Below are 26,114 nucleotides of genomic sequence, written 5' to 3' on the forward strand. Positions count from 1 at the left end.
ATTAAAGTTATAGAATATTAAAGTTTTATATTTGAGTTATAGAATAATAAAGTTGTATATTAAAGTTATATAAAAAGTTATATAATATTGAAGTAATATATTAAAGTTATAGAATATTAAAGTTGTATATTAAAGTTATAAATTATTAAATTTATATATTGAAGTTATAGAATATTAGTTATATATTAAAATGATAAAATATTAAAGATATATACTATATTAAAGTTATAGAATATTAAAGTTATATATTTAAGTTACAGAATATTAAATCTATATATTAAAGATATAGAATATTATTATATAAATGTATATTATTTTATATTAAAGTTATGTAATAATAAGATGATATTCTTGTACCTGTCAGAGTCTCAGTCAGAGACAGAGCTCGTCTCGAGTATTCTTCTCCACTGCTGCTGCTTGACATGGCCGACGTCCTCTCCCCTCCTCCCAGCCCCACAGACATCTGGGTAAGAAACGCCGGTTTGGTTGCCATGGCAATCCTGTCATCTGCGTTTCCCTGCGACCCCACTGAGCCGTCTGAGGGCGTGGTGTCTGTCTGCTGCTGTGGTTGCCGAGGAGACGTGGTGGTCATGTGATACACCGGGTTCTGGAAGGAGAGGGGGAGGAGCCCCGTTCTGCGCTGCCATTGGCTGTCGTCGAGGCCGTCGCTAGGGGAGCAGTCCTGCAGATCGACCAGAGACAGACTGCGGTTCTCACTGGTCAACTCTGGCCCCTCCCTCCTGCCCCCATTGGTAATTTCAAATCCTGCCTCGTTCTCATTTGGCTCTGAGTAGGAAGAGCTCGGAGCTGGAGAGCCCTGCAGGCCTACAGGAAGTGACATCAGAGGTCAAAGGTCACAGAGTGAGGTCAGGAGATAAAGAAGTTGATTGGATAAAGAACATAGGTCAAAGGTCACCTGATGCAGGCTGCAGGCTGGATCCTTTGGTGACAAAAAACAAGTCTTTGTTTTCTGGAGTCGGAGACGGAAGTCTGGTGAAGTCCACCAAACTAAACACACACACACACACACACACATTATTGATCACTTAATTAGCAGGAAGTAAGTGTTTGTTTTTTTATCAGAGAATGCTGCCCTTTGTCACCATAGCAACCACAAAGTAACACCCCAGTTAGCACCCCCCCATCCCCACCTTTTGATTGATATGTGAGTACTGGATGCTAATGCTAACAGAAACACAATGCTAACCCTCCGTCCAGTCCAACGCTGCCCTGCAGGCCAATGGAGGGATTACAGGTGGCCAGGGGGGGGGAGAGGGGGGGAGACAGAGGGGGAGGGGAAAGTGGGGGCGGAGACACCACTCGCTGAGGCTCTGGAGTGGAAACAGACATGCCCCCAGGAGTAGCCACACCCCCGGGGTTAGCCAAAGCTGCAGACACTTCTCTGAGGATCCGAGGAAGAGGACCTAGCTTCAACAGAGACGACTGGAGACAGGTAGAGAGAGAGAGACAGGTAGCGAGACAGACAGGTAGAGAGAGAGAGACAGGTAGCGAGACAGACAGGAAGAGAGAGAAAGACAGGCAGAGAGAGAGAGACAGGTAGAGAGAGACAGACAAGTAATAATTAATCCATGTCCACAGTTGATCACTTCTACTTGAATGATTTCGATAAACAGTGTATTGGGAGGATTTGGGGAATGATTATTAGCGATTATCAATGATTATTGCTTATTCACTAACATGTTCACATGAACATGAAGATCATGAACTGTTCCAGTCTTCAGCAGTGACTGTGTGAACTACATGTTCACCTGTGCAGGTGAGTCTGTAATGGGTCCAGTCTAATTGCTGCAGTGAAGTTGAACCAGACATTAGACTGTGTCAGACTCTGAGATCCACAACAGCATCAGATCCAGCTTAGGGTCTTGTTGTCATTAGACTGATTTCTAAACCTCGGAGTCAGGGCCGGCCAGAGGAGGTCCTAGCTCACCTGCTCAGGTGTGTTACCTGGTCGAGCTCGGTCAGCAGGGTGTGCAGACTGGACAGCTCTCTGCCCAGGTCGATGTATCCGTCAAAGCCGGCGGTGTGGTTCAATCCGTCCGGGTTGGAGATCTCCTGCAGGAACCGCTGCATGCTGCTCCACTGCCGCTCCACGAAGTCGTTCATGAACAGCATGTACTCCTCTTTAGTGCCGAACCTGCAGCAACAGGTGAGGTACAGGTGAACGAACAGATGAATGGACAGGTACAGGTATTTCATAATAATCACAGTAAAGCCCCTCCTGCTCCTTCACAGTAAAAGCCCTCCTGCTCCTTCACAGTAAAAGCCCAAACGTACTTGCTGAAGTTGGCGAGGTTCTGGATGACTTTGGCGATAAGGGTTAATGTCCTTGCTGTGCGCTCGTCAGGATATTCCTGCATCAGGTCGAACAGCGACGGTGACATCACAGCTGGACACAGGAAGCGCAGGAACAACGAGGCGCTGATGAGACGCTCGCTGATGTCTGGTCGTCCTCGGTTACCGCACTCCTGTCGCCATGATGCGAACACCTCCTTCAGCTCTCGGGGGAAGACCCTGTTTGATGACATCATGTTGGGTTAAAGGACAAACCAGATGTGTGTGTTCACACTGTGAATGTGTGTTTACCTGTACGAGTCAAGGATCTTGCAGAAGGCGAGTTCACAGCACATCCTCAGGTTGGCCTGATGCTCCGCAAGGTCAGAGGTCGAACAGCGAGAAGGGTCGACCTCACAGTTCTCATCAGACTCGTACAGAGCTTTAATGAACTCACCTGAAGACAGAGGAACACCTGAGTTCATCACCTGCTAATCTCAGTCCCACAGGTACAGGTATTTATACACATACACACACACACACACACACACACACACACACCGAGGGCATCCTGCAGATACTTCTGTCCAATCAGCTTCAGGTATTCCTCAATGCTTTTTGTAGCCAACGTATTCTCTCTGAAGATCAGCTGGTCGTTGTCACGGCAACGATCCACCTCAGACATCATCAGGTCTGTCAGGAAGTCCTGCAGACAGGGGTCAAAGGTCAGCCTGATGAGGCCTAGGTCACACCCCTTATACACAGTGTCACTGTCTGAGCTACAGGCTTGAAAATGTAGATGTGCTGCAAGATGGAATACTTTCATTTTGAAGGTGGGTGGGCTCAGGTATAGTGGGCGTGGTTATGAAAACTAGGTGTTGGGTTGAGGTGTTGTGGGCGGACTTTGGTGTGGGGGCAGGGTTACCTTTGCCTTCCCTGTGCTGTGCAGGATGTGGACCAGCGCAGCAGCCAGCTCCTCCTTGGCTCTCAGGCTGATGGTGGCCTCCAGCGTGTTGCAGAGCAGCAGGTAGTTGGAGCTGATGTACTCGGCAAACTCTTTGTACTGCTCCATGGGCAGGATGACGATGCTCTGGTACCGAGCCTTGATCCGCACAGTCGGCACAGACGACTTCCCTGAAACACAACGGGTCAGTATCACTGTCAGCAGCAGGTGGTCTCAGGTGTGTAAAGGTATGATGATGTGATGAGGGTTCAGACTCCAGGTCTCCTTCTGGTCCATCTCTTAGTGTCTACAGAGTCAGTCCTCTGACCCATTTTACATCTCTTCTCCTGTGGTTCAGGAACAAACTGGACTCGTGCTCCATCTATCTACATCACTAACTCCAGATGTTTCTCGAGACAAACACACTTGAGCTCTGTCACCTGTCTGATGAATGAATGACTCCATCAGTGGTTCTGTCGTATTCTGCCCACATGAACCACATCCTGGACTTCTCCTGTCCAGTATGGGATCATGGCGATGCAGCATTTCACTTCTGACTCAACTTATACAATGATATAAGAAAGACTGATTGATTGATTGATTTTGATTGCATCACATGATCATCCTCAGCTGATAGATTTTGCCCAGCTGTCACTAAACATTTCCATTTTAACAAGGTCTTTAAAGGACGTCTCGTCCTTACGAGTCCTCTCAGGTGAGACCAGGGGCCGGTGTCACAGAGACAGACTTTAACAAACAGTCTTCACATAGACATCCAACTGCTCAGCTCAGTTTACCCCCAGCAGAACGTGTGTTTTTAGGAAGAATTCAACAGTTACAAGACGTTTTACAATAAAAATAAAAACTCTTTCCCTTTTCTTTGCTCACTCCATAATAGAGATGCTCATTTTTTATTTTTTTCTGACAGATAGCCGATGCTTATTAACTGACCATCAACCATTAGACCTTAATTACTCTGGGGGTAAAGTGTCTAATGTTTTTGTCTTAAAATGAGTCTGTTTAAAATGTGTCTTTATTTTTCTGAATAACATCTGACTGATCTGCAGCGAAACACAGACCAGTCTGACATGTCTCTGTGGAACCGGCTGATGGTGTGGACTGACTCCTGGTGTGAACTGACTTCTGGTGTGGACTGACTCCTGGTGTGAACTGACTTCTGGTGTGGACTGACTCCTGGTGTGGACTGACTCCTGGTGTGGACTGACTCCTGTTGTGGATTAACTCCTGGTGTGAACTGACTCCTGGTGTGGACTGACTCCTGGTGTGGATTAACTCCTGGTGTGAACTGACTCCTGGTGTGGACTGACTCCTGGTGTGGACTGACTCCTGTTGTGGATTAACTCCTGGTGTGAACTGACTCCTGGTGTGGACTAACTCCTTGTGTGGACTGACTCCTGGTGTGAACTGACTCCTGGTGTGGATTAACTCCTGGTGTGAACTGACTCCTGGTGTGAACTGACTCCTGGTGTGAACTGACTCCTGGTGTGAACTGACTTATAGTGTGGACTGACTCCTGTTGTGGACTGACTCCTGTTGTGGACTAACTCCTGGTGGGGACTGGCTGCATTGGTCAACCACCGTCTCTTAAGTCAAGAATCAACTGAAACAGTGTACGTACCCCGACTTGTACTCGGCGTGCTCACTGAGTACCACTTCTCCACCAGCTGTCTACTGGTCACCATAGCAACAGGGATGTTGACCAACCCGACATAGCTGCTCTTGTCCTTCTTCCTCTTCCTGTCTGTGTCTTTGTAGAGGTGGAGGGTGACAGCACTGATGGAGGGCAGACTGCTGAAGTCGAAACGTTCCCCCCAGAATATGTTGTCAGTCTTCAGTTTACAAGACGTCCGAGCGTAAAGACTGTCGTCCAGACACAGCTCGCAGAAGTACCTGTAGTACAAGTACATACTGTTAATACTGTTGCTACTGTCACTACACACTGTCACTACACACTGTCACTACTGTTACTATACACTTACTACTGTTGCTACTGTTACTACACACTGTCACTACTGTTACTACTGTTACTACACACTGTTACTCCTGTTACTACACACTGTTACTACTGTTACTACACACTGTCACTACTGTCACTACTGTTACTTCACAGTTACTACTGTTACAACTGTTGCTACTGTTACTACACACTGTTACTACTGTTACTACATAATGTCACTACTGTTACTATTGTTACAACTGTTACTACACATTGTCACTACTGTTACTACTGTAACTACACACTGTTACTACTGTTACTACACACTGTCACTTCTGTCACTACAAACTGTTATTACACACATACTGCTGTCACAGATCTCAGGTGTAGCACCCTCTAGTTGTACATGTTAGAATAATAGTGAGGCTACCTCGTCTTTTTTTTTTGACATTTGTAAGATTGAGCCGGTGGCCCTGCCCCCTACCTCTTCTTGGCGGGCAGGTCTTTGGCCTCGATGACCCACACTGTCAGGACATTCTCCAGCCGCCTGCTGTTGTCTTTGTTGGGGTGAACTGCTCGTCGGAGGTTCTCCATCCATTTATCTCTCTCTGCTGCCGAGCGACACGAAAAACACTTGGTGCCTGTCGTGGTGGTTACCTAGGAGACACACAGGGGAGGTCATCACCACAGAAACACGAGGATGAGTATGTATTGTGTTTTCAGTGTGTATTAAGAGTGTGTGCTGTGTGTGGTTTGTGTGTGACCTCGAAGCAGTAGTCCTGTCCCAGCAGGGAGGAGTGAACTGGTTTGATGATCACTGACTGGTCCATCCTGAGCTCCAGAGATGACACACAGCCGGCGCTTAGCAACGACTCCTGGCTACCACAACGCAGCCGCCGCATCACACACCTGGAACACACACACACACACACACACACACACACACACACACACATAGTGTTAGCATGGTGTGAAACAGCATCATCCTAAACTCTAACCAGGTCTAAGTACACAGAGGACAGTGCGGTGAGACCAGGTTCCAGGTACCCAGGTCTGGACCCCTAAATGTTCCGTTTTTTTAATTACTGGCTGGCTCTGGATCCATCTGGACACTGACATTATCCTTCAGAAGCATGAAGCTGTAGGGTCCACTACCAAACAAACCACAGCAGGTCTCAGCACTGTTAGTTCACAGGGTCTCCACAGGCAGCAGGAATGGTATCCACTGGCAGCAGAAGTGGTATCCACTGGCAGCAGAAGTGGCATCCACTGGCAGCAGGAGTGGTAGTCTGAAGCTCAGGTCCTATAAAAGTCAATCGTCCAAACTGTCCAGCACCATGATCAAAGATAATTTGGCTGACTGTCTGATATTCAAGTTTTCAGCCTCAGTTTCATCTGGTTCCTGTCTTCATCTGCAGCCTGCCCAGGCCTCCTCTGGACCCCAGTACCCAGCCCTGCCTCCAGTCCTTTACCACAGCCCACCAGAGCGGTGCTGCCTTCGTCCATGCGTCTGCCTGTCTGACCATCCTCCTGTGTAGCTCCATTCGGCTGACCACTCGAGGTCTCCTGATCTGTCTCACCTGAGATCCCCAGGTCCAGGCTCTTCAGGTCCCTGCCCATTTGCTCCTTTTGCTTGTTTGGACTGGTCTCCCTGGTTCTGGCCCTGGTCTCCTACCATCAGCTGTTCTGTCCTCCATGTTTTTGGTGTGTCAAATGGTGAATTAATTATTCTCTGTCAAGACTGTGGGCTAATGAGAAAGCAGGAGAAAGAAGACGTACAGACTCAACCAGTAGAGGGCTGAGGATCCGCCCCCTTCAGGAGGTGCTACTAAACACAAACAACACAACATATCAACACCAACAACACATCAACACATCAACGGAAACAATATCAACACATCAACACCAAAAACATCAAATCAACACATCAACACAACAACAACAACAGAAACAACATCAACAGAAACAACACATAAACACAACACATCAACACCAACAACACATCAACATCAACACATCAACAGAAACAACATCAACACATCAACACCAAAAACATCAAATCAACACATCAACACAACAGACTGTGACAATGACTGTTCAAACTTTAGAATAGAGAACATGTTCTTCTAAATAACAGCCTGTTTCCTCTGTAATAACGAACAGCTGATTGTTCCTGTTTGTAGAACACAGTAGAACAGTAGAACTCAGTAGAGCACAGTAGAATACAGAACAGTAGATTTTTTTGGATAGAACGATGATCAGCTCTGTCAGCTGACCACACACACACCCACACACAGGATGATCTCTCAGAAACTCATGTTGTCCCTCTGTTAGCTCGTTATCTGTCATTATCTTAACGAGCTGCTTAATGTTAGCTGCTTACAATGCCAAATCTTCAGGGATGTCTGCTTGTGTGTGTGTGCTGTTGCTTAACCTTGTTTAGCTAAACATCGTGGCTAACAGTGTGTGACTAGCCTAGCCACATGCTAACATACCAGGCTAGCTGTGTGCAGGCTGAAGCCAGGCTAACACACACATACACACACACACACACACACACACACACACACACACACACACACACACACACACAAACAGAAATGCAGCATGCATGATCATGCAAATCAGGTGAAAGACGCCGCCATGAATGCCCCCCCCCACACTACCCTTAAAATACACAGACACACACAGACACACACACACTGCAGCCCATTTATCTATGCAGAGGACAAAGAGGGAGGTGCAGATACTCACTGGGCATTCTGAGGATGAGGAGGAGGAGGAGGAGGGGAGGATGGGGGGTTATGGATCCATGTTCTCCTTCAGCAGCAAACAGGAGGAAGATGTAGAACCTGCTTATCCCGACACTGCTCAGTCGAACGGCTGAAGACCTGTCTGTCTCTCTGTCTGTCTGTTAGCTTCGTGCTACTGATGCTACACGGCTTCAGCAGCTACAGCTCTTCCCCCCCCTCTCCCTCTCTCTCTCTGTCTCTATGTGACTCGACCTCCCTCTCTGTCAGCAGTGGCCCCTCCCCTGCAGTGAGGGTGCCCTACTTCCTCTCCTTGTCTCCTCTCTCCTCTTCGTCTCCTCTCTCCGTCTCCTCTCCTCTTCTGTCAGTGTTACTCTCTCTTTTCTCTTTAATCCCCCCCCCCACACACACACACACACTGACCCCCCCTCTCCAGTGCACAGGCAGATTATGTGATGTTCCTTTGATGCTGTAGATTCTACAGCAGCACGACCTGGTTCTATGGACAGTCCATCACTGCACACCTGTCCACACCTGTTCACACCTGTCCAGATGCTGACTGACTGAAGAGAAAGTCTTGGGTTGACCATCAGACTGAGACGATCCCTGCAGAGATCTGGGTAACTTATTTATTATCAGTGATGTATCAATCACCTGGTGTCAGTAGGACTGAGGGCGTCGCTCCTCACGCTGCTCTGCCGACACAGTTTGGTTTGAGATCGAGTTCGACGCAGAGACTGCTTCAACCTCCGAGAGAGAAAACCCTGAAACACAGGCAAGTGGGGTGGGGTGGGGGTTGGGGGGGTCAGGTGGGGGTTGGGGGGGTCATCAGCTGATCCAGGTCTCAGGTAAACAGGAAGTACCAGCTAATGGTTTTCATAGTTTCTGTCTCTCTTCTGACATGTTGTTAAAGTTTGATGATGAAATTCAAAACTGAATCATCACAGTGATTCACACTCAGGTTCATCTCTCCGGTGTTTCTCCACCTTGACTGGAGTCCACCTGATGGTCTCTGAGCTCCAGAGAAACTTCCAGAAGAACAACCATCACTGCAGCTCCACTGATGTGGACTTCATGTCAGAGGGTCCAGACAGAGCCTCTCCTCAGGGACAGCTAGAGGACTCTGAGACTGAGAGAAACCAGGTTCAGATCTAATGAGACCAGGCCTGAACTGTCTGGTCTCAGGTCTCAGGGTCATGTCTGGAAAAAAACAGACATGGTGGTCTCTGGAGCTCAGAGGGACCATCAGGGTCTGAATACTTTCTGAATCGAGGTGAACCCTGATGGATCTGATGAAGGTCTCAAGACCAGATCATCAACTGAGACATTTGAACCACTCCTGGTCTGAACCTGAACGCAGCTGAAGAGTCTGAACCAGATCTGAGCTGTTCACAATCATAACCTCTTTATTTCTGAGTGTACAGTTAGTGCACTTTATTAGGAACACCTGTACACCCGATCTAATCAGCCAATCACATGTCAGCAGCAGATCCAGGTGAGGAGCTTCAGTCAATTAAGGAAAACGGTGATTGTTGGTGTCTACAACAGCAGAAGACTTTGTCAGGTTCCACTTCCTCTCACCAAGACCAGAAACCTGAGTCCAGACCACAGACTTTAAATAAAGATGGACATCGCCTGCTGGTAAAGACACTGATGGAGCTGATAAAGACACTTATGGAGCTGGTAAAGACACTGATGAAGCTGGTAAAGACACTGATAGAGCTGGTAAAGACACTGGTGAAGCTGATAAAGACACTGATGGAGCTGGTAAAGACACTGATGGAGCTGGTAAAGACACTGATGAAGCTGGTAAAGACACTGATAGAGCTGGTAAAGACACTGATGAAGCTGATAAAGACACTGATAGAGCTGGTAAAGACACTGATAGAGCTGGTAAAGACACTGATGGAGCCAGACTCTAGGGACCATTATAGGAACTGGTCTGATGGATCTGAGTTTGTGCTGAGGCAGCAGATGGTCAGTCTGAATCCATGGACACTACCTGTCTAGGCAGGTGATGGTGGTGTGATGGTGTGGAGTAGTCAGTCAGTCATGGTCTGAATGTCACAGTATGAGTATTGTTGTTGACCATGTCCAACCTTCATGGAACAGTTCACCATCTTCTAATGGATCATGCTCCATTTCACACAGGAGATTGGCAGAGATGATGATGATGATGATATCAACATGGAGTCTCAGAGGAGAGTTTCAACATTTGGTGGATCAATGAAGAACTGAGGAACACCCAAGTGTTAGTGAGGTGTTCCTAATAAAGTGATCACTGAGTGTATTCTCCCTCTCACTGTGAGAATTCAAAAGCAGCAGCTTGACAAACACATCTGGCGAATGACATCATTTCCTGTGAGGATTGGGTGTCAGTGAAGAAGAAAGTGAGTTTAATAAACAGCCTCATATAAAACATCATCTCTGTGGTTCACCTGTAGGGGCAGCCAATCAGCTTACAGGTCCTGCTACCATGGAAACAACGGGTTGAGTCCATCTATGAGGAGGTATATGTGTGTGTGTATGTGTGTGTGTGTTCACCGTCACTCTGGCAGTGGGCGTGTCCATGGCAGAGCGACTTGGCATGCTCTGTCGGCGCACCCCCTTCTCCAGAACATCTGGAACAGAGAAAGTGCATCATGGGAGTGCTTGTAGTTTGTAGTTTTCACCAGCAGTTACCCATCTTGGCTGTTGCCATGGTAACTGACAGTAATAGCTGTTACCATGGTGACCAGCAGCAGTCAGTGCATGTATGTTAGTTGTACTACAAATAAAGTTATTAATAACGTGACACACACACACACACACACACACACAGGATCATCTCTGTCTGATTGTTTAGTTGATTCTGTTGTTTTGTTTGTTTGTTCTATTTGATCTAACATTACTGCAGTTCTGTTTTACATGTTCTTACGTTCCTGCAGTTCTATGTTTAACGTTCTAATGTTACTGCAGTTCTATTTTACATGTTTTCTTCATTATATTTTTGTTTACTGTTGTTGACCGTCTCTTCTGTCAACACTGAGAACAGCTCAGTGCTTACAGTGTTGTGGTCGTGTGGTTCTTCCAGTGAACAGCAGGTTCTGGTCGATCAGTACAGGCTCATCACAGTGTTTATCCTCAGTTAACATGACATTAACAGACAGAACCATTTAGTTCTGGACAGAATCAAATCATAAATAACTAAAAACTAAAGCTCAGCTGAGATGCAGCCAGTTATTACACAACAAACACACACACAAACACACACAGTTCTGTATCATTTACTACAAATAACTGTATTGATTGCTGACTACGCTATGACCTTTGACCTCCAGCTGGGACAGCAGGTGATGGTTAGGCAAGGTTGGTCAAAGTTAACTTGTAACCAGGAGTGGCCAGTCACATTGCCATGGTAACTGACCTCAGATATCAGATTATAAGATTATTATAGAGACATGTCCCCAAGATTAACCAAACTAAATCCTGCTGCACACAAACACATAACTACACAACTGCACAACACAACTACGCAACATATAACATAAACACAAAACTACACAAACACACAACACATAAACACACTAAAGCTCAAACAGAAAATAACTGATGTTTTCTCACTGTTCAGGTCATCAAACTCAGAATCAAGCTCCACGTCCATCGTCTGTCTGTATTTGTCTGTATTTGTCTGTCTATCTGTCTGTCTGTCTTCTTCTTCTGCAGATGTTTAAACCCGTCTTGACTTCCTTACCTTTGGGGGTGGAGCAAGGAGGTGCTGAGGTCACATGGAGAGTGTATCTTAGCAACCAGACAGTACAAGTCTCCGCCCTCTCTGCCAGAAGAAGAGGATGAATCTAAAGAAGAGGAAGAACAGGTTGGGGTGTTAATTCATCAAAGGTTCCCTCAGTGTAAGGGGAGAAGTTTGTTAGTGATGGACTGATTTCACCTGTTAACACACTCAACACACGTTTTCACATTAAAATTCTTTCCCTTTGTTAACAGGCAGGCTTTTAATGTGAAAACAGGATGAAAACATGACTTTTGAAACAGAAAGTGTTTCTCACAGTTAGAGCTCCAGCAGCAAACAACATGTCAAATAAAATGGAGGCAGATCAAAAACATTTGAAGAAGAAGCTGTTCTATCTGAAGGTGACTTTAACATTATTTTTATAAACTATTGAGTTTGTGTTTTTACCTCCAGGTTATCAAGCATCAGTAACTGTGAATCTGACAGGATGCAGAACATTTTACTCCAGATGTCAGGCTCCGCCTTCCGACCACACGACAGCCAATGGATGGAGGCGCTCTTCAACTCTGTGACATCATCACAACACCGTCACATTATACTCTATAGCAGTGCTAACACTAGTTGCAATGGTAACACTAATAGCAGTACTAACACTAGCTGCCGTGCTAACACTAGTTGCAATGGTAACACTAGCAGCAGTGCTATTACTAGCTGCAATAGTAACACTAGCAGCAGTACTAACACCAGCTGCAGTGCTAACACTAGTTGCAATGCAGTGGCGGCTGCTGGTCTTATAAGGAGGGGAAGCTCATTTTTCGGCCTACATCATAAAAGGTGTCCGTTTATTTAAATGTCAATTCGCAGAGTGACAGAAGAGAGTTGCCAAACACAACACTAGTCGTTTTTAACAAAGACAAAGTCGCTGAGGATCAGTAACGTCTCCAGATCAACTCAGAACAACGTAATGAAAAACTTGAAAACTGCTCCGGTGGATGCTTATACTTCAAGATCGCTAATTCGCTCATTTCGCTATTAATCAAAAAGGGACTCAGCCTCAGACAGATCATCCAATCATCATGCAGATGCCGAGCGTCCGGGCCAGCCCACTGTCCCATAGACCCCCAGAGACGCTGAGCGTCCGATGGGCGGGACAAAGCCCAGCATTTATCCAATGGCCGTCTAGTTTGGCTGCAGTGGAACAACCCACTCTCTGCTTCCCCGTTGAAGTCAGTAGACGCTCGGCGTCTACACTGTGTAAAGCTCTGTGGCGCTGCGGGGATGAATGAGAAGAAGTCGTGTCGGTTACCTGTGATAAGGAGCTGATTCTGAACAAAAGATGAACGTGTTCTAGCGCATATTTAGTCAATGAAATGTTCACACAACAGCACATATTTGACCACTTATTTTGTTGACATTTTAGGGGAAGCTGAGCTTCCCTTGCAGTCTTAGAGCAATCGCCACTGTTGCAATGGTAACACTAGCTGCAGTGCTAACACTAGCTGAAGTGCTAACACTAGCAGCAGTGCTAACACTAGCTTCAGTGCTAATACTAGCTGCAATGGTAACACTAAAAGCAGTACTAACACTAGCTGCATACTCTTGAAGTATAAGCATCCACCGGAGCAGTTCAAGTTTTTCATTCCGTTGTTCTGAGTTGATCTGGAGACGTTACTGATCCTCAGCGACTTTGTCTTTGTTAAAAACGACTAGCGTTGTGTTTGGCGACTCTCTTCTGTCACTCTGCGAATTTACATTTAAATAAACGGACACATTTTATGATGTAGGCCGAAAAATGAGCTTCCCCTCATTATAAGACCAGCAGTAATAACACTAGTTGCAATGGTAACACTAGCAACAGTGCTAACACTAGTTGCAATGGTAACACTAGCAACAGTGCTAACACTGGTTGCAATGCTAACACTAGCTGCAGTGCTAACACTAGTTGCAATGCTAACACTAGCTGCAGTGCTAACACTAGTTGCAGTGGTAACACTAGCAGCAGTGCTAACACTAGTTGCAATGCTAACACTAGCTGCAGTGCTAACACTAGTTGCAGTGGTAACACTAGCAGCAGTGCTAACACTAGTTGCAATGGTAACACTAGCAACAGTGCTAACACTAGTTGCAATGGTAACACTATCAACAGTGCTAACACTGGTTGCAATGCTAACACTAGCTGCAGTGCTAACACTAGTTGCAATGGTAACACTATCAACAGTGCTAACACTAGTTGCAATGCTAACACTAGCTGCAGTGCTAACACTAGTTGCAATGGTAACACTAGCAACAGTGCTAACACTAGTTGCAATGGTAACACTATCAACAGTGCTAACACTAGCTGCAGTGCTAACACTAGTTGCAGTGGTAACACTAGCAACAGTGCTAACACTAGTTGCAATGGTAACACTAACAGCAGTACTAACACTAGTTGCAATGGTAACACTAGCTGCAGTGCTAACACTAGTTGCAATGGTAACACAAGCAACAGTGCTAACACTAGTTGCAATGGTAACACTATCAACAGTGCTAACACTAGTTGCAATGCTAACACTAGTTGCAATGCTAACACTAGCTGCAGTGCTAACACTAGTTGCAGTGGTAACACTAGCAGCAGTGCTAACACTAGTTGCAGTGGTAACACTAGCAGCAGTGCTAACACTAGCTGCAGTGCTAATACTAGCAGCAGTGCTAACACTAGTTGCAATGGTAACACTAGCAGCAGTGCTAACACTAGTTGCAATGGTAACACTAGCTGCAGTGCTAAAACTATATGCAGCGATAACACTAGCAGCAGTGCTAACACTAGCTGCAGTGCTAACACTAGTTGCAGTGGTAACACTAGCAGCAGTGCTAACACTAGCAGCCGTGCTAACACTAGTTGCAATGGTAACACTAGTTGCAGTGCTAACACTAGCTGCAGTGGTAACACTAGCAACCGTGCTAACACTAGTTGCAATGGTAACACTAGCTGCAGTGCTAACACTAGTTGCAGTGGTAACACTAGCAGCCGTGCTAACACTAGTTGCAATGGTAACACTAGCAGCAGTGCTAACACTAGCTTCAGTGCTAACACTAGTTGCAATGGTAACACTACTACTAACAGCAACACACAGTAGCTCTCATTTACCAGCTGATGATGTCACAGCTGCAGGTAAACAGGCAAATATCAGGTGCTGTTGGGCTCTGTCTGCCCCACCTGTCAATCAACTCACCAATTACATTCATCCATCCCAGGTGTTGACACCTGGACAGGTGTTTCACCAGGTCCTCCATGGTAACAGGGTCCTTTATAGAGCAGATAGAGTAGAGCGCAGCATTCTGGGAAATCTACAGGCTGAGATCACTCACCTGTTTGTCTCTAAAACTACATAGACACCAGAGGCAGGCAGACAGGTCCACAGAGACAGAGAGACAGGTAAAGAACATGTGAACAAAGAGACATGAAGACAGGTATCCACAGGTAAAGACACAAACAGACAGGAAAACAGGTATACAGACAAACACAGGCAAGCTACAGGTGGACAGACAGACAGGTAAATTCAGAGACAGAGACACACAAAGTAACACTTACAGAAGCTGCAGTTTGCCTCTTCAGCTGTGTATCAGACAGTTTACATGTCTGTCTGACACCTGTCTGTCTGACAGGATCCACAGGACAACCCCACAGAACCTGAACACCTGAACTGTCTGACTGTTCATGTGTTTTGTTCTTCATGTGTCGTTTAACACCTTAATTGTATTAACAGATTAACTATCGCACTCTCACTGCTACACACACACACACACAGAGACAGGGAGGTCAAAGGTCAAACATCAGTTTTTTTTTATTCCAGAGAAAGCTGGCAGCTGATTGGTCATTTCAACAGAAAAAAGACAAAAATACAAACAGTCACATGATCAAAACAACCGTCCAACGGGCCAATGGGAGGGGAGCGTGGTTACCATGGCAGCAAGGAGGAGCTGCAGGTTTAAAGTGACAGAGTGACAGTTTAACGTCTCAGAGACTGTTAGCACTATTAGTATTCCTCATTCAAACCAATGGGCTGTGTTAGCTTCAAGCTAACCTCTGATGTCAAAAACAAACAGAAGTGAACATTAACATGGAACAATAATTATTTATCCTGATCAATGCCGGTGATTGATTATCAGTTTGAAGGTGAAATCTGATGTTTGCATAGATACTGAATGATAGTGCAAGAAGAAGAAGATCAATACTCTGAAGGTGAACACTGAACTCTGGGAAATCAACCCCACTGGGATTTGTAGTTTTCGTTTGTCAGTCACAGCAGCAGGTTTTTATCTGATGTTCCTGTGAAGAGGTTCTGGTCTTGGTCAAAGGTCAGAGGTCACACACACGGCACACACATCAGCGGATGTAAATGAGGCGGTAAGTTTGTCCTGAGGTCTGAATCTGCAGGTTTCATCATACGACACATTGAATCTCATGTTTTAGTCCAAATGTTTTCAGCCTTTACTTGATAAGGACCTGCTGTCATTAACCTCAGATAGAGTTCAGAACTCAGACTGGATTCAGTCCTTGGTCTCTCAGGGATGACCGACCTCAGACCAGGACTGGACTGATCTGGACTCATTATTTTTATCACAGCTCTGTCTTTAACCCTCCGAGATCTTCAAGATGTTTCTATTGATTTCTTTATAATAATACAGCACAGAAATTTGGTTTGAATGCTGTTTGAATTTGGAGACTCGCCAATCTCTGGTTCATATTCTTGCAAGTTCATGTGACTCACCGTTGCAGCTGGAAGGCCAATAAGCATTTGGTTCATTTTAGGCATTTATTATACAAGAATCTACTATTTTAATTATATATTGTGCTGTTTTTGAGAACTTTGGTGAACCCATTTCAAGCACCAAAACAATTCATCCACATTAGTTAAGGTTTGAGAGATTTGAAGAATTTCAAACATCGGGCTAATGATCCGTTTACACAGATACACGGTGCTCTGCGACAAAAGGGGCCTCATTATAACAAGAGGTGAGATTGCTCCGAACATTGCGATATAAAACACTTGGGTGTTATGTTATGTCATGCAAGTACCTTTTAAAAAGGTGAATTTAAGAAAAGATTTAAACATGGAGAAAATACCCTGAGACCTCAGAGGGTTATTATTTCTTCACAGGTACAACGACTCAGATCAGCTGCTGCTCTCCCATTCCAGATGTTGACCCTGCTTTAAGTGAAGTGCTGTATGTTCAGCTGTGAGGACAGATGTAACTCACGGGTGCGGACAGGTAAGGCAGCGAGCTGTTTGACAGCTGGGGGTGCTACAGGAAACTACAGGCGCCTCTGACTGTTTAACAACCAGAGACAAAGGAGAAGAAACTTGACCTGAACACTACATGTTCATATAACACTACTGAATGTGTGTGTGTGTGTGTGTGTAAGAGAGAGTGATTGAGTGTGTGTGTGTTTGTGTGTAAGAGAGAGTGAGTGAGTGTGTGTGTGTGTGTGTGTAAGAGAGAGTGAGTGAGTGAGTGAGTGTGTGTGTGTGTGTAAGAGAGAGTGAGTGAGTGAGTGAGTGTGTGTGTAAGAGAGAGTGAGTGTGTGTGTGTGTGTGAGAGAGAGAGTGAGTGAGTGAGTGAGTGTGTGTGTGTGTGTGTAAGAGAGAGTGAGTGAGTGAGTGAGTGTGTGTGTGTAAGAGAGAGTGAGAGAGTGAGTGAGTGAGTGAGTGAGTGTGTGTGTAAGAGAGAGTGAGTGTGTGTGTGTGTGTGAGAGAGAGAGTGAGTGAGTGAGTGAGTGTGTGTGTAAGAGAGAGTGAGTGTGTGTGTGTGTAAGAGTGAGTGTGTGTGTGAGTGAGTGAGTGTGTGTGTGTAAGAGTGAGTGTGTGTGTGAGTGTGTGAGTGTGTGTGTGTGTGTAAGAGTGAGTGTGTGTGTGTGTGTGGTCTTTGGCTGTAGTTCAACATTTCGTTTGCTTCACTAAATACTTTTTTTTACAGGATCATGATCAGCTTTGAAACCGGATTCCTCCAAACTCACCTGAAAACCACCTGACGGAGGTTTAAGGGGACATAGGTGTGAGGGAGGTTTGAAGTGTGACGGACGTTTGAGGGGACCTGATTGAGGTTTGGACAGACATGTATAGAACAGGCTTTGTTGGGACTGAGGCTGACTGGGCTGAAAACAGGAAGTTAATTTCAATGTGTTTAAATTCATGTTTATGAAAATAAAATAAAATCTTAAATAAATTTTATGGTTGTTGGTATTTAAAATAATCAACATGGCCCAAGTAACGTGAATATCAGCTCAGGTGATCAGTCAGGTGCACTATTGTCAAGGAGACTGAGCTCTGAGTGGAGTGAATGGAGGAAAAGGAATCAAAGCTGTTTCTCTGCCAATGTCCTAATATGGTGTTGTTCCCTCCCACTCCAGCAGGTACTGGACCGTCCCCTGAGGAGTGATGCGTCGAGCCAACACCTGGTACCTCTCACCATTGGTCAGTCTGCCCGCCACTCCGAAATAGGAGGAGATGGAGGAGTGGAGGTGGGAGGAGTCAGAAGGGAGCTGGGAGGGGTCAGAAAGGAAGTGGGAGGAGTCTGATGACAGGTGAGTGTGGTTAGTAGCTTCTTGGTCCTCCAGGATCCCAGAAAGCTCCTCCCCACCAAGCTCCTCCCCTGCCTCGCTGCGATTGGCCCACTGGCTATAGCTGTTGCTAGGTAACTTCCTCTTCCTGCTGCCCACCCTCCTCCTGAGGACAAGGAGGTCAGAGGTCAAAAGGTCTACTAAGCATCATGAGGAGGCTTGGTCAGTAAGGTTCATTAGTATCAATTATCATTGGTATTAGTTAATATTAGTATCAATATCAGTTAGTATTAGTATTAGTATCAGACAGCATTAGAATCAGTTAGTATTATTATTAGTTAATATCAGTTAGTATTGGTATCAGTTAGTATTAGTAATAGTATTAGTTAGTATTAGTCTTAGCGTTTTGATTTAACGTGGCAAAGGAAACAAAGTTCAGTGTAAACAGGAAATGATCATGATGATGTCACAGCTGAGGAGGAGGGGTTAGTTGACTGCTAGTTACCTGAAGTGGTAGGAGGCACTGGTCGTGGCAGAACCTGAGGTGGAGGCATCAGTGGAGTCCTGATCAATACTGACTGTTCTACTGGAAGTACTGAGGAGGAGAATCAGACAGTGGTTAACATGCTGATCAGCTGAATATTGATTATTGGTGGATCTGGAGTATTGATCCTCTCACCTCTTGAGGCTCTGCAGCTCGTCCAGGGTGAAGTCGAAGATGTTGGCCATGTGGTGGTTGGAGGTCCAGCTGCAGGAGTACTCATTCTACAAACAGAACAAACATTAACCTCTGATACGACAACATGTCAGGAAACAAGAGGCATAGAAGGAAGAAGAGTCGTACGTTAGGAATGGCGTCCTCTAGGAGCCACTTGGACTTCCTCCTCTTCCTCTCAGCTGACACACTGAACACACAAACACAGCAGGTTGGTGCATGGGCTCAGGTGATAAACTCACCTGACAATCAAACAGTCAGCAGGTAAATGAGGAGAATTACCTGTTTCTGACCACGCCCTTCTTACGGCCCCGCCCCCCATCATTCTGAGCGCGCTCAGGGAACAGCTTGGAGGGGGGGTTGGGAGGGACTCTGGTCCTCAGGCGAAAGATGCACTTCCTCTTCTTGATCTCCTTCCCACACAGAAACCTGAACACAGAGGAAGGTAATGAACTCACCTGGTACTGATGAAGGTGTACGGACTGCAGGTGAGTGCAGGTGAGTGATGGGTCTTACTTGCTCTTGTATTTGTTCAGAGCATCCAGGAGGTGCTGCCCCCGCTCTGCTGGAGGAGTGTTTGACAGCTACACAAAAAACAAACAAAGCTTAATCTAAATTTACTTTAGTCCAAGTCTAGTTTAGTACAGTCTAGTCCATAACTAGCCCAGGATAGATTAGTACAGTCTAGTCCATGTCTAATCTAGTCCAGGTCTAGTTTAGTACAGTCTAGTCTATGATAGATTAGTACAGTCTAGTCCAAGTCTAATCTAATCCAGGTTTAGATTAGTACAGTCTAGTCCAGGATAGATTAGTACAGTCTAGTTCAAGTCTAATCTAGTCCAAGTCTATATTAGTACAGTCTAGTCCAAGTCTAATCTAGTCCAGGTCTATATTAGTACAGTCTAGTCCAAGTCTAATCTAGTCCAGGTCTAGTTTAGTACAGTCTAGTCTATGATAGACTAGTACAGTCTAGTCCAAGTCTAATCTAGTCCAGGTCTAGATCAGTACAGTCTAGTCCAGGTCTAGTTTAGTACAGTCTAGTCTATGATAGATTAGTACAGTTTAGTCTAGTCCAGGTCTAGATTAGTAGTCAAGTCCAAGTCTAATCTAGTCCTGGTCTAGTTTAGTACAGTCTAGTCCAAGTCAAATGTAGTCCAGGTCTAGTTTAGTACAGTCTAGTCTATGATAGATTAGTACAGTCTAGTCCAAGTCTAATCTAGTCCAGGTCTAGATTAGTACAGTCTACTCCAAATGTAATCTAGTCCAGGTCTATATTAGTAAAGTCTAGTCCAAGTCTAATCTAGTCCTGGTCTAGTTTAGTACAGTTTAGTCCAGGATAGATTAGGACAGCCTAGTCCAAATCTAATCTAGTCCAGGTCTTGATTAGTATGGTCTAGTCCAGGATAGATTAGTACAGTCTAGTCCAGGATAGAATAGAATAGTAAAGTCTAGTCCAAGTCTAATCTAGTCCAGGTCTAGTTTAGTACAGTCTAGTCCAGGATAGATTAGTACAGTCTAGTCCAAGTCTAATCTAGTCCCGGTCTAATTTAGTACAGTCTAGTCCAGATACCTTCCCTAGCTGTAGATGTTCCCAGTTTGCGGAGACGAAGGCCAGGATCTCGTCCAGCTCGAAGTATTTCTTTTTGCTGCTGACCGACAGGTTGTAGAGAACCAGGTGAACCAGATCGACCCACCTGAGAGAGAGACGCCGGACGTACTCTGATCCTTTATTACACACCGAGCACAAGAAGAGGTAAAACCTGAGGAGGAGACCACAGAGGAGTAAACAGCAGTAAACAGGTAAACAGGAATAAACAGGTAAAGCAAACAGCAGTAAACAGGTAAACAGGAGTAAACAGGTAAAGTAAACAGCAGTAAACCGGTGCTGACTCACCTGTCTCCAAACATCATGGACTCCTGCAGACATTGGGTACAGGCTTCATGGAACCACTGTTGACATCTAAAGCACTGCAGCATCTTCAGGTACCACCTACACACAGACACACATTAACACTCAACACCTGGATGATGTCACAGTGTGTCAATCAGTCTGTCCCCGATTGGTCGCTCTTACTCTCCAGGGCCTCCACAGTAACAGTAACACTGCTGCTGATTGGTCCGGTGCTGGGAGTCCCAGTCCAGAGTGTCCAGGTCGTACAGCAACACCTGCTTCATGGCTGTCAGAGCTTTTGCTATAGGACCTTTCTTCAGAGCGCCCCCTTTCTGTGGGAGGACAGACGGACAGGTCATCAGACACACAGGTCGTCAGAGAGACAGACAGGCAGAACACTGATAAAGGCTTAAGGTTCATACTAATTGAGCTGAACCCTGAGAAACTTCAGCTCAGCTCCACACACTGCAAATCTTTATCTCATCATCACCAACACCATCACCATCAACACCATTATTTCTCTGTTTCCACTGACACACTGCTCAGTCACATGATCAATAACACTACAGGAGGACAGGGGTGAGTCCTCACGTGTACAACCTGTCTGACTATTCACCACATTTCACCGATATGGACTGTGCTCACATCAGTGTTTGAACTCAAACAGCTTCCTGCTGCTTTGGCGGGAAAAAACTTTTAATGTGAAGCAGCAACAGGAAATGTCGAGTCAGCTTCAAGAGTTTCGATACAACTGACAGTCGCCAGGAAACAGAGTCCAGACCAGAACCAGAGTCTTGTTACAGTGTATCAGTGTGTGTGTGTTGTTACAGTGTATCAGTGTGTGTGTGTGTTGTTACAGTGTATCAGTGTGTGTGTGTTGTTACAGTGTATCAGTGTGTGTGTGTTGTTACAGTGTATCAGTGTGTGTGTGTGTTGTCACAGTGTAGCAGCGTGTGTGTTGTTAAAGTGTATCAGTGTGTGTGTGTTGTTACAGTGTATCAGTGTGTGTGTTGTTAAATTGTATCAGTGTGTGTGTGTGTTGTTAAAGTGTATCAGTGTGTGTGTGTGTTGTCACAGTGTAGCAGCGTGTGTTGTTACAGTATATCAGTGTGTGTGTGTGTTGTTACAGTGTATCAGTGTGTGTGTTGTTAGAGTATATCAGTGTGTGTGTGTGTTGTTACAGTGTATCAGTGTGTGTGTGTGCTGTTACAGTGTATCAGTGTGTGTGTGTTGTTACAGTGTATCAGTGTGTGTGTGTGTGTGTGTGTTGTTACAGTGTATCAGTGTGTGTGTGTGTTGTTACAGTGTATCAGTGTGTGTGTGTGTGTTGTCACAGTGTAGCAGCGTGTGTGTTGTTAAAGTGTATCAGTGTGTGTGTGTTGTCACAGTGTAGCAGCGTGTGTTGTTAAATTGTATCAGTGTGTGTGTGTTGTTAAAGTGTATCAGAGTGTGTGTGTGTTGTTACAGTGTATTAGTGTGTGTGTTGCTAAAGTGTATCAGTGTGTGTGTGTGTGTTGTCACAGTGTAGCAGCGTGTGTTGTTAAAGTGTATCAGTGTGTGTGTGTGTGTTGTTACAGTGTATCAGTGTGTGTGTTGTTAAAGTGTATCAGTGTGTGTGTGTTGTCACAGTGTAGCAGCGTGTGTTGTTAAATTGTATCAGTGTGTGTGTGTGTTGTTAAAGTGTATCAGTGTGTGTGTGTGTGTGTTGTTACAGTGTATCAGTGTGTGTGTGTTGTTAGAGTATATCAGTGTGTGTGTGTGTGTGTGTGTTGTTACAGTGTATCAGTGTGTGTGTGTTGTTAGAGTATATCAGTGTGTGTGTGTGTGTTGTTACAGTGTATCAGTGTGTGTGTGTGCTGTTACAGTGTATCAGTGTGTGTGTGTTGTTACAGTGTATCAGTGTGTGTGTGTGTGTTGTTACAGTGTATCAGTGTGTGTGTGTGTTGTTAAAGTGTATCAGTGTGTGTGTGTGTGTGTTGTTACAGTGTATCAGTGTGTGTGTTGTTAGAGTATATCAGTGTGTGTGTGTGTGTGTGTGTGTGTTGTTACAGTGTATCAGTGTGTGTGTGTTGTTAGAGTATATCAGTGTGTGTGTGTGTGTTGTTACAGTGTATCAGTGTGTGTGTGTTGTTACAGCGTGTGTTGTTACAGTGTATCAGTGTGTGTGTGTGTTGTTAAAGTGTATCAGTGTGTGTGTGTGTGTGTTGTTACAGTGTATCAGTGTGTGTGTTGTTAGAGTATATCAGTGTGTGTGTGTGTGTGTGTTGTTACAGTGTATCAGTGTGTGTGTGTTGTTAGAGTATATCAGTGTGTGTGTGTGTGTTGTTACAGTGTATCAGTGTGTGTGTGTTGTTACCCTGACAGCCAGAGCGAAGACACAACGTCTACAGAACCAGGGACTGAGACTGTTACTGCCCTCTACAGGAGGAACATGACACTGCTGATGGAAACCTGAGAGAGGGAGAGAGAAGAGGAGAGAGAGGGGGTGGGGGAGAGAGATTATGTCATTAATGTCACTCACCGGTTTTACCTTATTGGTGATAGTTCTGCAGAACTGAGTCTTAAACACAGAGATTAGTCCCATGTCATCACTTCCTGTTTCCTGGTCCTGAAGTCTGACTGGTTGATGACCGAAGGGAGTAACTTTAGTAGACATGAAGGATGAATCCTCATCTCCTCACCACATGACAGAGTTCAACCATTGAAAGAATTATCCTATAAATGAGTCCAGCCTGTCTCACTCACCGATGCCACACTTCCCACAGATGAGGATCTGGTTGTTTTGATTTGATTGGTCGTCATGGTTTGGCTCCGCCTCCCGACACATGGAGCAGCGAGGCTCCTCCCCCGGCACACCAGCTGAAACATGATTGGATGAAACATTGTGATTGACAGGGAGAGCAAAGAGAGTGAGACAGACAAAACACAACATGATGGTGAGACACAGTCATTTTAGGTCTTTCTGTCTCTCTCAATGTGTTTTTCTGCCTGTTTCTCTCTCTTTGCCCGTTTCTCTCTCTGTCTTTCTGCCTGTCTCTTTCTTCCTGTTTCTTTCTACCTGTCTCTCTCCCCGTCTTTCTGCCCGTCTCTCTCTCTGTCTTTCTGCCCGTCTCTTTCTTCCTGTGTCTTTCTACCTGTCTCTCTCCCACTGTCTTTCTGCCCGTCTCTTTCTTCCTCTGTGTGTTTTTCTACCTGTCTCTCTCCCCCGTCTTTCTGCCTGTCTCTCTCTCCCCGTCTTTCTGCCCGTCTCTTTCTTCCTCTGTGTGTTTTTCTACCTGTCTCTCTCCCCCCGTCTTTCTGCCTGTCTCTCTCTCCCCGTCTTTCTGCCCGTCTCTTTCTTCCTCTGTGTGTTTTTCTACCTGTCTCTCTCTCCCTGTCTTTCTGCCCAGCTCTCTTTCTCTGTGTCTTTCTAGCTGTCTTTCTCTCCCCGTCTTTCTGACCGTCTCTCTCTCTCACCCCGTCTTTCTGCCCGTCTCTTTCTTCCTCTGTGTCTTTCTAGCTGTCTCTCTCCCCCTGTCTATCTGCCCGTTTCTCTCTCTCTGTCTTTCTGCCCGTCTTTATTCCTGTCTCTCTCTCCCCGTCTTTCTGCCCGTCCCCCTCTCTTTCTCCCCGTCTTTCTGCCTGTCTCTCCTACTCCACCTGTCTCGCTCTCACCATGTTGGATGTCCTTCCAGAGGACCCAGAACTTTGAGTTGTCCTCAAACGTGACGAAGCAGCTCTGCCTGGGGGGGCTCACCTGTCCACCAATCAGAACACAGAGAGTCAAAACAACCACCAATCAAAACACAGTGTGTATTTCAGTGTGAGTTTTGTGTGTTACCCTCTGTATCTTGCCCAGGTAGTAGAGCCCGTCTGACCAATGACAGAGGACGAACTGTCCCACACTCAGACTGGACTCCGCCCCTTCCTCTTCCTCAAGGACGCGCCCCCTTCGACATGCCCCTCCCCCGGGAGACACTTCAGGCTCCAGACCACAGAACGCTTCATCTAGGTCCTCAAACATCCTGCAAAGAGACAGACAGGTAGTCAGTTAGTTAGACAGGTAGTCAGTCAGACAGACAGACAGACAGTCATTAAGTCAGTCAGATAGACAGACAGGTGGTCAGACAGACAGACAAACAGTTAGACAGACAGGTAGTCGGAGAGATAGACTGTTAGACAGTTAGAAAGACAGACAGGTGGTCAGACAGTTAGTCAGATGGACAGACAGACAGTTAATCAGACAGACAGACAGTCAGCTAGTCAGACAGACAGGTGATCAGACAGACAGTCAATTAGACAGACACACAGTCAGTTAGTCTGACAGACAGGTGATCAGACAGACAGTCAATTAGACAGACACACAGTCAGTTAGTCAGACAGACAGGTGATCAGACAGACAGTCAATTAGACAGACACACAGTCAGACAGACAGGTGAACAGACAGGTGAACAGACAGACAGTCAGTTAGACAAGTTGTGGCTGTGAGTCATTCCTTTACTGTCAGGGGGATTTTGACAGGAGCATGCTCAGTGTGTCCTCTCATCACTTAACTACCATTAACTACCATTAACTACCATTAACTACCATTAACTACCCAACCACAAACTGACCCAGGTCACAACCAGTCAACTAACGGACTAACTGTGGTGATGAGCAAATAATTAACCCGTGTTAGTTATTACTAGTTAATTCACTGAAAACACAACCTGTAAAAAACAGACAGACAGACAGACAGACAGACAGACAGACAGACAGACAGACAGACAGACAGACAGACAGACAGACACACACACACACACACACACACAGTTAGCTGTCCGGTAACTAACGCTAAGAATGGAGTTCTGCCGTTAACATGAAAACATGTCGTTAATCTGCGGTGAACCGGACGGAGCTCCGGGTCCTCATACAGCCTCACCCGGGGACAACTATCACCAGAGCGGACCGTCTTACCTCCGCTGATCCGGTCCACGTCCCACCTGTCCTCCAGTTCTCTGACCCACAGACAGACAGACAGACAGGCGCGGTGTGTCTCTGTGTCCTCGGCGTCTCTATCTCTGTTTCGTGGCGCTAAACTTCAAACTCCCACCGTCGCCATTTTTTTACTTTTCCCGCGAATCACAGGGGGAGGTTTTCATCATTTACATAAGCTGCGTCATCACCGCCGCCAATGTCGTCGTCACGCGTCACCAGGAAGTCCCGCCCCATTCAGAACTCCATTCACTTTCGACAGATTTGAAACTCTGAAACTCTGTCTTGTTCTCTGACAGGTGATCGTTTAAACTGACAGGTAAACAGACAGACAGACAGACA

The 26,114-nt window shown here is 45.7% G+C and overlaps 2 protein-coding genes across 3 annotated transcripts in view; both read right to left on the bottom strand.

Moving 5' to 3' along the window:
- dab2ipa (DAB2 interacting protein a) overlaps positions 1-14,976 on the bottom strand; it is a 20,767-nt gene extending 5,791 nt beyond the window's left edge. Inside the window, exons 1-16 of one of the 2 annotated variants that reach the window (XM_056377279.1) lie at positions 14,885-14,976; positions 12,120-12,238; positions 11,676-11,778; positions 10,487-10,563; positions 8,597-8,706; positions 5,957-6,101; positions 5,677-5,849; positions 4,875-5,146; positions 3,218-3,426; positions 2,854-2,998; positions 2,605-2,749; positions 2,296-2,532; positions 1,966-2,155; positions 1,208-1,443; positions 917-1,008; positions 358-825 (exon numbers count right to left, since the gene is read on the bottom strand). In XM_056377279.1, the coding sequence (XP_056233254.1) occupies positions 358-825; positions 917-1,008; positions 1,208-1,443; positions 1,966-2,155; positions 2,296-2,532; positions 2,605-2,749; positions 2,854-2,998; positions 3,218-3,426; positions 4,875-5,146; positions 5,677-5,849; positions 5,957-6,101; positions 8,597-8,706; positions 10,487-10,563; positions 11,676-11,778; positions 12,120-12,238; positions 14,885-14,945 (2,782 nt within the window). In that variant the 5' untranslated portion in view covers positions 14,946-14,976. Of the gene's footprint in view, positions 1-357; positions 826-916; positions 1,009-1,207; positions 1,444-1,965; positions 2,156-2,295; positions 2,533-2,604; positions 2,750-2,853; positions 2,999-3,217; positions 3,427-4,874; positions 5,147-5,676; positions 5,850-5,956; positions 6,102-7,946; positions 8,311-8,596; positions 8,707-10,486; positions 10,564-11,675; positions 11,779-12,119; positions 12,239-14,884 lie in introns of those variants that run through there. The other variant, XM_056377278.1, reaches the window with a different exon arrangement.
- Positions 14,977-15,471: 495 nt separating this feature from the next.
- On the bottom strand, positions 15,472-25,998 carry phf19 (PHD finger protein 19). The gene is made up of 14 exons (XM_056377512.1): positions 25,755-25,998; positions 24,640-24,823; positions 24,474-24,555; positions 23,565-23,678; positions 23,176-23,270; positions 21,003-21,151; positions 20,823-20,918; positions 20,499-20,688; positions 19,445-19,512; positions 19,211-19,357; positions 19,058-19,118; positions 18,893-18,978; positions 18,719-18,808; positions 15,472-18,379 (listed from the first exon to the last, which is right to left on the bottom strand). Exons 2-14 carry the CDS (start codon positions 24,820-24,822, stop codon positions 18,034-18,036), a joined length of 1,707 nt encoding a protein of 568 aa, XP_056233487.1. The 5' UTR covers position 24,823; positions 25,755-25,998; the 3' UTR covers positions 15,472-18,033.
- Positions 25,999-26,114: the final 116 nt, after the last annotated feature.

Source organism: Seriola aureovittata, chromosome 5 (genome assembly GCF_021018895.1).
Source record: "Seriola aureovittata isolate HTS-2021-v1 ecotype China chromosome 5, ASM2101889v1, whole genome shotgun sequence".
NCBI lineage: Eukaryota > Metazoa > Chordata > Actinopteri > Carangiformes > Carangidae > Seriola > Seriola aureovittata.